A 14,674-nucleotide genomic window follows, 5' to 3' on the forward strand; every position below is an offset into this window, starting at 1 on the left:
TTTCAAGTCTCAACAGCCACATGTGGCTAGTGGTAACCATACCGGACAGTACAGATACAGTACTGGGCCATGCTGCACCAGAAAGGTGCATTAAACCACAAAACATCAATCTTTCATGGCTCACTCTTCCTAAAAAATGCGTATCTGATCCTTGCCAAAGTCTGTTAAGAAAAAACATAGGTCCTAATGCCATAAGAGGTGGATTAAAAAGTTTGGTTCCTATCCTTCTGGGCATATCCAACTGTCAACTAAAACAATGAGAAAAGCATCACACGTGGCCTCCTAATAATCCTAAACAATTACTTTTTAAAATGTGTGGCAGCCTTTAAAAATCTTTTTTTTTAATTAGGAAAAAACAGAACTAAGAAAACTACAAACGAGTAAGATTGTTAGGGATTCATCTATAATAATAAAACATAAGACTGAGAAGACTCATTTCCACTGTCTGTGTATCTGTGAGTGTTTGAAGGAAGAACTTATCTTTATCCCTCAAAAACCTGCTTCAGCCCCAAAGGAGTACCATGAGACATCCTTTATACTTTCACTACCTAACACATAACTTATTTCTTTTGTGCAATTTACAAACAATGTGTATTTATATCCGTAGAACACATGAAGTGCGTCTTCTCAAGATCCAGTAGACATTCAGATTCTAAGTGCAGGTTCTAAGCACAGTTAAAAAACAAACAAACAAAAAAACAGAAAAACACGGTCAATTGCTTACGGTAGCTGTCCATAATTACCATTTTGATCCTACTTATGAAAAGTCTGCATTTCTAATTCCTATGCACTTCTAACATGTAAAACAAAGATATTCTTAATTCTCCGATTGAGACTCTAAAACACTACAATCCTCTCCTTTGGATTACAAAAAGTCAACAGCAACAAACAGCCCAAAGATACAAGTCCCAAGCCATACTACCCCTCTGGCTTTCAAATAATCTTCCCTCTAACACTGTTGCTGTGCTGTTTCTTAGACATTAGTGCAGAACACATCCACATATTCAAAGAAAACTCAACTGCTCTCAACCGGTTTTGTAAATTATTCTCTTTGCAAACTGAGCACTGATAATCATTCATTTCTTCAGTGGATTCTTTCACTGCCAATTCCACATGCTCAAACCATCTTGTCAGATGTTCATAAAGACCCAAAAGAGTTAAAAAATTCAAATTTGTCTTGTAACAACAAGACCTACTTAGACAATTCTACTTAGAAAAGTAGAACTTATGTAATCAACACTAGTAAGTATATATATATAAATTCTGGTAATGGGTAATAGAGGGTATCCAAGATAGGAGAGGAAAAATGCTGATAATTCTTTTCTAGTCACATTTAACAGAATTTGGATAAATTCTGTCCCTATCCCCCCTTTTTCCATAACCCAGAACTCTTCAGAGAGAGTTTTCTTCAAATTTAAAACTGAACTTTTTTGCAGAACTCAAATGTATCTGTGGGTTGTTGTTTTGTTTGTTTGTTTGTTTTGCAGTTTCAAAAATCAAAAGATGGATGTTCGCAAAGGAAAATTCCTTTATGGGTGTTAAACCTAATTAAGAGTTTCCTGCTATCCTTCATACCCCTGAATGAAATTCTAAAGTCATTCTACAATTACTAAAAAAATTAGTAAGGGCAGTCTGAACTGTTCACCCTAACCAAAACTAACATGAAATACAAGTAAAAAGGCTTCCAAATGTTGTTTTACTTTAAATTATGTTATCGCCCTGGCTGGCGTGGCTCAGTGGATTGAGTGTCAGCCTTCGAACCAAAAGGTCACCGGTTCCACTCCTGGTCAGGGCACACACCTGGGTGGTGGGCCAGGTCCCCAGCTGGTTGCATGAAAGAGGCAACCAGTCAGTGTTTCTCTCATACATCCATGTTTCTCTCCCTTTCTTTCTCCCTCCCTTCCCCTCTCTAAAAAATAAAGTCTTTTTAAAAAAATTGTACAAATTATGTTATCTTAGTGTTACAAGACCTTAGAGGTCATCTATCCACTTTCAGTATTTAGTATAGAAGAAACTGAAGTTATAATCATCAGTAGTTCCCTGTTTATTTGTATGGTATTGTACCTATAGCCAAAGTATGTCTTATTGACAAAACACTGTACTAGACCCATATAAAGGGGAACTGACTAAAGGAGTTTCTCATTATTCTTCCATAATCTTGATTTGGTATATGAGTTCTGCATGGGTAGAAAGAGAGGAGTAAGAAAGTAAAATGTCCTGAATGCTGTACAATCAGATCATGAAATACACCCTAAAGTATCATTTGTAGTTATGTATCTGTTCAGAGCTCAAAGAGCTTTAAACCCTGGGACAATAAACCACCAAAAGTCAGAGCTTGGATGGCTACAGAGAAATGGGGAGTGGAAAAAAGACAGAAGTAAATTGAGGAGGAAAAAAAAACATGCAAATCCCAAAGAGACAAATATGCCAACCTTCCCGCAAACTGTGATAAGGGGCCAGGCACACTGCCGAGTAGCTGTCCTTTCCCGGCTTCAGGACAATCCATGAGAGTGGCAGAATCCTGCACGTGTGTTGATAATTCTTGGTCTTCTCCTTCAGTATGCTGGGGCAGATGTGAGACTCCAAGGGCCAGTGTTGCAATAAACCCGTCTTTCTTCCCTCACGCCTTAAAGAGGCCATTTAGTATTTGCTGCAGATCTGATTAGCATTGCTCTTTAGGTTAAAGTGGGTACTTCATTTCTGCAGCACTGAGAGCTGCAAGAACAGCTACATCCCAAGTTTCCTTAGGGAGTGGGCATTAAAAGCAGTGACAGCAGAAGGTCAGAATCAGTAAGTCTCCTGGAAAACATTTCTTCCTGTCAGCACTGGGCCTCGACACAGACACCTCCCTCCTCTACCCAAATGCCAAAAAGCAGGGCTGATTTCAATGTGTAGACCTGGAAGACAAGAGGGTTCCCTTAGAGAAAATGCTCGCAGCCACCACCAACCAACCTCATTCACCCAAAATAGTAAACAGTTGGTTTCTCTGCTCAGAACTAAAAGGCTTCTGCCAGACAAGCAGCACCACATGACCAGGTTCCCTCTTCTCTCCTTTGCCTCCTTCCCTTCTTGTGCACAGTCTGCACCAAAGAGGAACAAAGAGTTAAAACACTGCACTATTTTATTTCATTTGGCATTTGTTTTTAAAATGTTTATATAGATGAAAGATACCAAACTGGGAAGAGGAGGAGGTACAGAGAAAAACTAAGAAGAATTTACTTTGAAATAAGCCATACCACAGCATTGAAAAGAGTACCATTAAACACAATAGTTAATGGGCAACTGTGCTCAATAAATGAACAAATGAATAAACAGACACTTCTTAGCAATCTGCAAATATTTTGCTGACAAAATCTCCAAAAGAAGACATAGCTTGGTACATATGTGATTTTTTTCATTTAGAAAGAAAAGAAAGGCTCTTAAAGATGCTGGTTAGTGTCAGAGACCATGGATTGTGACAAGAGCGTCAGCTCACCAAGATCTGAGATTCATACCTTTATCTTGTGGACCTCAACTTACCTCACAATCTGACTTTATTCCTTAGATATCATAGGGATCTTAGATACCTTAGATATCTTAGAGATCACTCAAGTCACTAGGTGGGCAACCAGGGCAGCTACACTAACAGAATGAATTGAAAACCTACCCAGCTAATTAAGGAAACAGCTGCCACCATGACATTCACCAACATTTTCAACTATGGGGGGTGGGGGGGATGGATAATAAGGCTGGTAGCACAGCTGGAGCCAGATGTGCCACCAGATTCTTCTCGTAAGGTTCTTTAGCACTTGAAAGTTGAGCAAAACATATAGTGTAGAGGCATGGAAACAAAAACCTCTACACTGGGCAATTCATTCCAGTAGAAAAAATAGGTAAAGTATAAGAATCAATTTTGTTACCATCATCTACCACAGCTCCCACCCAAAGGGCCAAGCAGGGGGCTTTGAGAATAGAGTTGGCCATCTTCACCCGCCCTACCCCCACATTATAAGATGCTCAGTGAATATCTGTAAAATGGATAAGAAAGAAAAAGGGAAATGAAAATATATACATCAGAAAGCATTAATTTAACTAACACCTTTCCACAACAAGACCATACTAAAGTAATTACAGGAGGTTCTCAAAATAACATCCTTTCATCATAATATTGATGAGATGTCATAGGAACTGAACTCTTGTTTCTGTCAATTAGCCTGTATAGACTGGTTTCATTATACATCATTTAGCATAAGGCCGCAGAACCCATCTGGCAACATTACGTGAAGACTTGCTACATACTTGGCCAGTGTTAGAATACAAATATTATACTACCAATAAATAATCTGTGGCCAAGATGAGGAGCATGTGGAACTCTCAGGCATTACTGGAGACAACACAAAATGATAATGTTACTTTAGAAAACAGTTCAGAAATTTCTTATAAAGTTAAATTACACTTACCATACAACCTAGTAAATCATATTCCTGGATATTTAAACAAAAGGAAATTAGAACATACATCTACATGAGGAGATGTACATGAATACTCATAGCAGCTTTATTTTAATTGCTAAAAACGAGAAACAACCCAAATGTCTTTCAACTTGGGTAGAACAAAAAATTGTGGTATATCCACACAATGAAATACTACTTAGTGACTAAAAAAAGAAACCCGATTCCTGCTACAGACGACATACACAAACCCCCAAAGCTAGCGAAAGAAGGCAGACACAAAAGGCTACTACTGAATCATTGCATTTACATGAAATTAAGGAAAAGGTAAAACTGTAAGGGCAGAAATAAGACCAGAGGTTGCCAGGAGTTGGGAATGGGGAAGGAGACTATCTACAAACAGTCATGACGGGACTTTTTTTGATGGACACATTCTATATATCTTGATTGGGATGGTGGTTTAGCTTTCATCAAAACTCATTGGCCCTGACTAGGTTGGCTCAGTTGGTTGGAGCATCGTCCTACACCAAAAGGTTGCGGGTTCATTCCCTGGTCAGGGCACATATCGGAGGCAACTGATTGATGTTTCTCTCACATCAATGTTTCCCTCTCTCTCTCCTTCCCTTCCCCTTCCTCTCCCTCTAAAATCAATAAACATATCCTCGAGTTAGGATTTAAAAAAATTAAATTCATTGAACCATACCCCCCAAAAGGGTGACCATTGTTATATATAAATTGATCTCAATTTTTTAAAAAGCAGATTATGAAATATTACACACAGAGGCAGAATGGAATAGTTAAGAATACAGGCTCTAGAGCAAGATTGCCTGGGTTTAAATCTTGGCTCTGCAAATTACTAGCTATGCGACCTTGAGATCTTGAACGTTTCTTTGCCTCCATTCAGTGGGAATAATAGTATTCACCTCAAAGTGTTGCTGTAATAAATGAGTTAATACACTTAAAACAGTGCCTAGGCTATACACATTCAGTACAAGCAAGCTGTTGTCATCACACAATTATGTAACACATACATAAATATGTCTTCGTGAACAGGAGAGAGTGGAAGAACAGCCACTATCTGAGTGATGGGAATAGGATGATTTTATTTTCTCTCCCCCTGCTGTTTACCTGTTATCTTCTACATTTTCTACACTAAATAACTCTTCCCTTTAAAATAAAAAAGTTTTTTCTCAAAAAAAAAAAAAAACAATGAAAGAAAGGACACAGGGCTGGGATTTAAGAGTCCTGTTTTTTAGCTGTGCTGCTAATAATTTAGTTGTATGACCTCAGGGTGTCACCTTCATCTCTAAAAAGGAAGGGCTGGAACAGATAGGGTGTCCTCCATCTCTAAGAAGGAATGGTTTTCTAGAATTTATGGTGGGACTACGCAAGCTATACCCTTTATATTGTTTCATTTCTCTTTCCATACTTACTGTGTGCAAACCATATGTAAGGCTCTGTGACACAGACAGATGAAACACCCAAGTGCCTGCCTTCACAGAGCTTATTATACACGCTGTTCAAAGAAACACAGACAGACTTATACCCAATTATTCATCAGCACGATAAGTGCTCTGAAGGGAACACAGAAGCGGCCTAGCTGGGTTTGGAGGAGTCCGAAAAGACACCTGAGCCAAGAACTCAATGGTTAAAAAAACAACTCACCAAAGAGATGAGGAAGGAAATTCTATCCAAAGGAAGTGGAGTATACAAAAGCAAAAGGCATAAAAATAGCGATTTCTTGGGGGATGGAGGAGAAAGAGTATCTGACAGCAGTGTGGAAGCAGGAGGGCCAACACCAGGAGCAGGGGAGGCCGGTTAGAAAGAGAGAGATGAGCATTCACACCACTGATAATTTCCAGAAGTCATAGGGGACTGTAACTGTTTTATTCTTATTCAAATATCTCTATATGCCACAAATAACCCTAATAAATATTAGTCTATGATGTACTTTGCTATATTTACAAATACAGCATATACTTACAAAAACTTGATAAACATAAGTATCAGTTCACTTCATTTTCCATGGTTAGTAGTACATACTTGTTCATTCAATAAATATTTATTGAGTGTTTGTTATGCGCTGGACAGAAGAAAGACACAGACAGAAAACAAATGAGCAACCAAAGCAAACAAGAAAACCAGATCACTATTTCTTCTGCACACCTATTGAGAGGTCTACCCCTCAGAAGCAGGATAGAGGCAATGTGATACAGTGGCTGAGAACTTTGTACCTGGAACCAGCCAGACTTTTGTTCAAATTCTTGCTCTTACCATCTCACCACAGTCTGGCTTTGTGTAAGTCATTTAGCCTCCTGAACTTCCATCTCACCTGAAAATGGGGAGAACATCACCAAATTCATATGGTTTTAGGGTGAATTTAATGAGATAATCAATCATCAGTATGTCAGGTATATAGAAAATGTTCCATAAATGGTTCCTTTTATTTTATTATTGTTTAATTTTAATTTTTCACTTTTTAGAACAGCTCATAATCTCCCACTATAAAGCCAAAAATACAGGGTAGAAAATAAGAGGAGCAAGGTATTAAAAAAAATCTGTTTAACATTACTAAATTAACATTTTAGTAAGTTCATAACTATTTTCTTATAAAAATGTCATGCTCGGAACTAACATTCCTTTAGCATTTCTCAAGCTGTTAATATCTGCCTACCTAACAGGACCCAGTAAATTAAATAAAAACCATCACCAAAAATAGGGAGCCAGTCACAGTGTCTTCTGGGATTCATCGTTCTGACTCTAACACTGAGTCATTTAAAGAGCAGAGGCAACCCAGAGTACTGGTAAGTGGTCTGAACACCAATGTGCAGCGCAGCTGCCAGAGCACACTGCAGGCTGACCGTTCACTGCAAACGGAAACAGAAAAACCAAGATGGAAAGAGAGTTTTCTAACTAACCGCCTCTGAGTAATCACAACATCCAAAAGAAGAAGGGCACAGCAATGAATGTTTCTCAAGTAAGCAAACAAACAAAAACAAGACCCTGCTGCCTCCCTATAATCACATACTCAAAATGTTTTAACCATCTTCTAAAATGTTTATTTCTCACACATGACTCTGAAAACAATAGCAGTCATTTAAAGATTTTGAAGGCAAAACATACATACAACAACACAAAAAGAAAATTTCTTCTCTGTGAAGAGATCTTAAGAGTCGAAATAATTTTATTTAAACCTCCACCCATAAACTTCCCTTGGCAATGAAACCAGGCAGTGACACCCCAGCTCAAACAGAATTTAAGAAGCAGAGGAGAACCTGCACAGGATTTTCAAGTACAGGCTACAATTTTTTAATACTGAAATAAAAATCTACATCTGTAAACAAAAAGAACATCATCCTTTTACATCTCTTCCTCTTGTTAGTGGTTTACAATCTCCTTTATAAAGACAGTCCTCTGTATCACGCTTCCAGGCAACCCCAGGACCTTTTTGCCTACCTAATACTAAAGAGGACACCTTTTTGCTATGTTCTTTTACTTTCCCTCTGTCATCCAAGCACAAGGAAGCCAGCAGCTTGTGAGCCTTCTGAACAACCTGAGCATCCCTGCTGTGCTCCCTTCCCTTAAAGGTCTCCGGCTGTACTGTACTTTAAGCAAGAAGAGCCTAAAGAAACCACAAAGACAGGTCCTTCCCTTTAGGTACAAGACAGCTGAGCTAATGAGGCTAGACATCTGTTCATGTGTGCTTCCCCATAACTGCCTGTGACAGTCCTATAGCAACATATCACCATTTGGGGTTTTTTGGTTTGTTTGGTTTTTTTTTCAGTTGTCCAGCTGTCACCAGTCAAGATCTGGCAACAAACTTAGAAGTGCACAGTTCGAAGGAAATAGCTATTAGATGATATTAAACTATATTTCTGCTGGCTCTTTCACATTACTTCATTGTTTTTGATTATTCACATCTTTCAAGGGTTGAAAGCTGCTAGAACTCCCCCAGGAAAAGGCCAACTCCCTTCACTTATCTCTTCTAAACAAGAGTACAGCATATTAATTCTTCTGCAGATCCAGGCATTTTACCTAGAAATCAGAATGCCCAGCAGCCACTCACTCGGTAGGGTTCCATGTTTTGCTTCATAGGCACCAATCCTCTAGTATACCCAGATACACACAGGCTCCAATCTCAGGACAGTAAAACAGGAGCCACATTTAACTACATGGTGTCTGTAGTTTGGGGACCTGAAATATAGCCCATTTACTGAGCTCTCTAAATGGTACAACACTCAAGAGTCAATCCCAATTTGGAATGCTTCTTAAGTTTAAAAAAAGTGTGCCCTTCATCATACACCTTACCTTGAGACTCTGACACTATTCAACAAAAAACATCTCTTATCAAGGCTGTACTGCAAAGACGGTGTTAACATTTCCCAGGGTACTTTATAAAAATAGACTATGTAAGGCTGCACAGGTCCACTGAAAAGATTCAGTTAAATTTACATGAAAATAACTAATTTCATAGCTTTAAATCTAAATGGTGAAGTTAAGAAAGTTCAAAACTGGATTGGGAGTAATGAGTCTTCTCTGTAAAAGTTTGTTATTTTAAGGAAACAAATATATTGTTTTATAATTGCAAATTAATTTTAAGAATTCAAATGGACCTTTCCTAATGGACCATCCCTTGCTTTTTTATTGATTGGTTTATTGTGCAGGTGGTAGGATTCCTGTATAACTTAGTGTTGTGTCTTACAAGGTTTTGGATTGTCTGACCTATTTGTGTATTTTGCATTGAGAGTATTTAAATGTGAATAGTGAACATTTTAATTAATGGTTTTTTTTGTGTGTGTGTATAGATTCTTTATATATATGTATTCTTTATCTCTAAATATTTATGTTGGCCCTGGCTGGTGTGGCTTAGTGGACTGAGTGCCGGCTGAGAACCAAAGGGTGGCCAATTTGATTTCCAGTGAGGGCACATGCCTGGGTTGTGGGCCAGGATGCTGGTAGGGGGCACGTGAGAGGCGACCACACATCGATGTTTCTCTCCCTCTCTTTCTCCCTCCCTTCCCCTCTAAAATTAATTAATTAAATTTTTTAAAAAACTTAAAAAATACTTATCTTAAAAACTATTATCAAAATGTTCCTTCAAATGTTCATCAGATGTTTCTTATGATAAATTAAAAATTAAGAATTACTTAATAAGCACTGGTGTGGCTCAGTTGGTTGCAGTATCATCCCATAAACCAAAAGGTCGTGGGTTCAATACCTGCTGAGGGCACATGCAAGTTGCAGGTTCCATCCCCGGTTGGGGCATGTACAAGAGGCAACCAATCAATGTTTTTCTCTTGCATCCTCTCTCTAAAATCATGCCCTTGGGTGAAGATTAAAAAAGAAATACCTAATAAGCCAATAGTAGATTTTAGGACAATTTATGATATGCAGTCAATTAAAAAAAAAATCATGTACATTCTAGTTGTAAGAAAAGTGCTTGAGCCAGATGCAGGCGGTAGGATTATGTTTCTATTTTCCCATTTGACGAGTCTCACATATTTAAAATCCGGGTTTCCGGCTTCCTTTAAAAGTAGATCTCTCAGAGTTGGCCCTCTTCCCCACCGGGGGAGAATAAACCTTTTCTGTAAAAGTTTGCTATTTTAAGAAAACGATGTGAATGGTGAGGAACAATTAAAATCACCTCTAATCCTTATATTTTTATGAAAAGCAACAGAGAGCCATGATCTTTTTCTGAATCCAGCCAGATCTTATATTTAAAAATCATCCCCACAAATTTAAGCAATCAAAATGATAAGGGGAAGTATAGCAAAGAAGTTACTTAAATAAGTGAGAGACTAGATAAGAATGTGATTTAAAAAATCCTCATTTTATAAATTCAAATTAAAGTGTGTCATAAGGGACGCTCCACTCTTTAAAATAATGAAACATTCCAAGTTGAAGTTGACTCTCTGAGTATGCTGTTAGGAAATTCAAATCTGCCACCTGTTCATGTCTATCGTCTTAACACCCTGGCTCAAAATTTACCGATTCCAAGAAACCTTTCCTAATTAACCTCAAAAATCTCTGGTTGCTCTACCCACAGTACCTTCAGCATAAATTTTCCTCTTATTTTTTTTAGCAAACAATTACTTCTATCTCCAACTGAATGCTAACTCTTCTTTTTTGACATTCAATATATTTTTTTTGTAGCTATGAGTCTGTTCCTGTTTTATTTTTTCTTCAGATTCTGCATATAAGTGAATTTATATGGTATTTGTTGTCTTTCTCTAATTTATTTCACTTAGTATAATAACGTCTAGGTACATCCATGCTGTCACAAATGATAAAATTTAATTATTTTTATGGCCAAGTAACAGTCCATTGTGTGGTGTGTGTGTGTGTGTACCACAACTTTTTAATGCACTCGTTTATTATGGGCACTTGGGTTGCTTCCATGTCTTGGCTATTATAGATAATGCTGCAAGGAACATAACAGTGCATACATCTTTCAGAATTAGTGTTTTGAGTTTCTTTGAATATATACCCAGAAGTAGAATTATTTGGTCATAAGGCACTTCCACTTTTAATTTTTTTAGGAACCTCCATACTGTTTTCCATAGTGGCTGTAACAATCTGCATTCCTACCAACAGTGCATGAGGGTTCCCTTTTCTCCACATCCTCACCAACATTTGTAGTTCATTTATTGATAATAGCCATCCTGACAGGTGTGATATCTCCATATAGCTTTTTAAAAAAGATTTCATTTATTTATTTTTAAAGAGAGGGGAAAGGAGGGAGAAAGAAAGGAACAGAAACATCAATGCGTGGTTGCCTCTTGAGTGCCCCCTACTGGGGACCTGTCCCACAACCCAGGTATGTGCCCTGACTGGGAATCGAACCAGCGACCCCTTGCTCCACGGGCCAGCACTCAACCCACTGAGCCACAGCAGCCAGGGTTCAATGTAGCTTTAATTTGCACTTTTATAATGATTAGTGATGCCAAGCATCTTTCCATATGTCTATCAGTCACCTCTATGTCCTCTTTGGAGAAAAGTCTATTTGGATCCTCTGTACATTTTTAATTGGATTGTTTGTTTTTTTGGTGTTGAGTTGTATGAGTTCTTTACAAATTTTTAATATTAACCCCATATCAGATGTGTCACTAGTGAATACCTTCTTCCATTCAGTAGGCTGTCTTTTCTTTTTGTTGATGGTTTCCTTTGCTGTGCAAACACTTTTTAGATTAATGTAGTCCCATTTGTTTTTTTTCTTTTGTTTCCCTTGTTTGAGGACACATATCAGGAAATAATATTATTAAAAGAGGTATCAGATTTTACCACCTATGTGTTCTTCTAATAGTTTCATGGTTTTGATCCTTACATTTAAGTCTTTAATTCATTTTGAGTTTATTCTTGTATATGGTGTAAGAAAGTTGTCTAGCTTCATCTTTTTGTATCTGTCCAATTTTCCCAACACCATTTATCTAATAGACTGTCTAACCCATTGTATATTCTTGCCTCCTTTTTTATTAATTGGCCAGATAGGTATGGGTTTATTTCTGGCCTCTCTATTTGTTCCACTGATCTATATATCTGTTTTTATGGCAGTACCATGCTGTTTTTTATTACCATAGCCTTGTAGTACTTTGATATAAGGTAGTGTGACACCTCCAACTTTGTTCTTCTTTCTCAAGACTGCTGTGGCTATCTGGGATCTTCTGTGGTTCCATATAAATTTCTGAATTATTTGTTCTAGTTCTGTGAAAAACACCATCTGTCTAGAGTGGGTTTTGACTCTGGTGGGAAAATTTTCAGGGTGCCCCACCTCTTGAGAGGCATCCTAAGCAGGCTGGAGCCATACACAGCTTCACTGGGCTCCTTCTTTTGCACTACCTCCTTCCTTCTAGTGGAGTGATTTGAAAAACGAGTAAAATATGAAGGAGTATGTTAGAAGGTCATAAGTGTGAAGGAGAAAGATAAAGCCGGTAAGTGGGACAGGAAGAAGTCTGCAATTTTAAATGGGATACCAGGAGAGGCCCCATTGAGAAGGTAAGGCTGAAGCGAAGACCCACAGGAGCTCCGGAATCAGCCGTGCAGCTGCTGGGGGAAAAGCATGCACCCCCTGGGGCGGAGCAAACACAAAGCTCTGGGGCAGGAGTGCCTGGCAGGGTCAAGAGCACCCAGGAAGCCAGAGCAGGCGCCTGATGGGCTGTGGCGGAGGTGAGCATAGCGCCCTCACCCATCGGAAAGGCCTTGGTATTTGCTCTGGTTGCACTGCAAGAAAGTTTGTTTTTTTTTGCTTTTTAAGATGTTATTTGTTCGTTTATTTATTTATTTATTTTTAGAGAGATGGGAAGAGAGGGAGAAGGATTCACACACCCCCAACTGGGGACTCACGCACCCCCAAACTGGGGAGTTGGCCCACAACCCAGACATGCGCCCGGGCCAGGAATCAAACTGGGAAACTTCCAGTTTGTAGGCCAGCACTCAGTCCACTGAGCCACACCAGTCAGGGTCCACTGAACACAGATTTGACAAAGAGAGAGGTGGAGTACCTTCGTTCCTCCCAGCTATCACTGTTCCAGATACAAAACCTGTACTACTGGTATGTCAGATAACGTAATCGAATTCCATTAGGTACTGCTGAGTAAGAAAAGCATAAACTGAAAAAATGTATATAATATAACCCCATTTAAAAACAAGTCAATGGCAAAAAGAAAAAATCTGTATGCATTTGTGTGCACATGGATCTGTACAGGATTATGTGAGTTCAGAGAAAAATACAGGATATACACTAGGTTTACATGGTTTGGGGGTAAAGACACACCAGTGTCAGGGTATATGAAAAAAGAAGGGGAGGGAATGCTAAGAAAAAAGTCTGCACTTAAAAAATAAGAATGCAGATTTTCAGATTTATGCATCTATTTAAAATTATGTGTATGTGTTTTATATGAAAACTTAAGTCAATTTTTAAATAATAATTCCCTACACCAAGAGTAATGAATCATGACTTTAAATGATTTATTCAATTATCTCATTCAAATTGCTGCATTTATCAGCTGACGTTTTTCTGTACTGTGTCTCTAAAACTAATGACCCCCATTTATCACCACCTTCACAACTTAGGCAGAGTTAAGACTCACAGCAAGTAAGCACTATTAGCAAACACTAGCTACCAGCAAGCATTAAGTGATATTCAATAAAAATGTACTCTACAAAAAAGCCTGAAACATCGCTGAATACACTATTATTTCAATTCTTCAATGGCCAAATACAATACATATTGGCCATGCTTATTACAGTCGGTGAGTTCTGACTAGGATAGACAATGGTAATCATTAGTACCTTGTTGAAAATTGCTGTGCATGCCGGGAAGCATACTCTAATCTTAGAAACCAAATTATTACATTACAAAAAAAAAAAGTGTTCTCAAATCCCAGTTACTGTAGAAAGAATCTATTATTAATGTTTCTCCATTTTAAAGAAAATTCCAGCTGAGATACATCTTTGTATCGAAAGGTAGCACCAGAGGTTCCTGAATGAACAGGAAGTCATCCCATCCATGCACAGAACACGGCAGTTTGTGTAAATAAATCTTATTGGGAACAGACAAACCCATTTTTTTCACACTCCATCATCATCTGTGCTTTATTTTTTAAGTTTTGTTGTTTCTGTTATTTACTTAATCAAATGGGAAACTCAATTATCCTCAATTTTTGTTAGGGAAGACACTTATTTTTCCCTAGAAGCCACTACACTAATCTTAATAGTAGCACATACATGTCAGGTATGTACTGTTCTATGTGCTCTACACATACCAACTTTTTTAATCCTCACAAAACACAGTAGTTCCCACACCAAGGTGATTTTGTCCCCCCACCCTAGGGCACATATGGCAATATCCGGAGACATTTTTGCTTGTTACAACTGAAGGTTTGCTACTGGCATCTGTAGGCAGCAGCCAGGTATACTGCCAAACACCCTAAAATGCACAGGGCAGTCCCCTCACAGAACTATCCAGCCCCAAACATTAATAGTGCTGGGCTGAAAAACCCTGCAATGTTTCTATGAGGCAAGCCCTACTGTTCCCTAAAGGAAGAAACTGAGGCCTGGAAAAGATAAGTAATTTGCTTAAGGTCACACCACTAGCAGATGGCAAAGCCAGGATTTGAACCTAACAGTCTAGCTTCAGAGTCCATACTCTTATAAGACCTTTCACAAGAAAGACCCTATTTGAGAAGCTTACCCATAACTTTCTCTCCCTCTTCCTAGGTTCCAGGCTTCTTTGGGAGAGTAATTTA

General features: G+C 38.4%; 1 protein-coding gene across 6 annotated transcripts in view; it reads right to left on the minus strand.

Annotated features, from left to right (window-relative positions):
• MRTFA (myocardin related transcription factor A) overlaps positions 1-14,674 on the minus strand; it is a 169,817-nt gene that overhangs the window by 53,176 nt on the left and 101,967 nt on the right. The window contains exon 1 of one of the 6 annotated variants that reach the window (XM_036019659.1): positions 2,433-3,547. The exons of the other annotated variants lie outside the window; for them this stretch is intronic. Coding sequence (XP_035875552.1) covers positions 2,433-2,640 — 208 coding nt within the window. The 5' untranslated portion in view covers positions 2,641-3,547. Of the gene's footprint in view, positions 1-2,432; positions 3,548-14,674 lie in introns of those variants that run through there. 6 annotated transcript variants of the gene reach the window in all.

The sequence above is a fragment of the Phyllostomus discolor genome, chromosome 2, assembly GCF_004126475.2.
Source record: "Phyllostomus discolor isolate MPI-MPIP mPhyDis1 chromosome 2, mPhyDis1.pri.v3, whole genome shotgun sequence".
Taxonomy (NCBI): Eukaryota; Metazoa; Chordata; class Mammalia; order Chiroptera; family Phyllostomidae; genus Phyllostomus; species Phyllostomus discolor.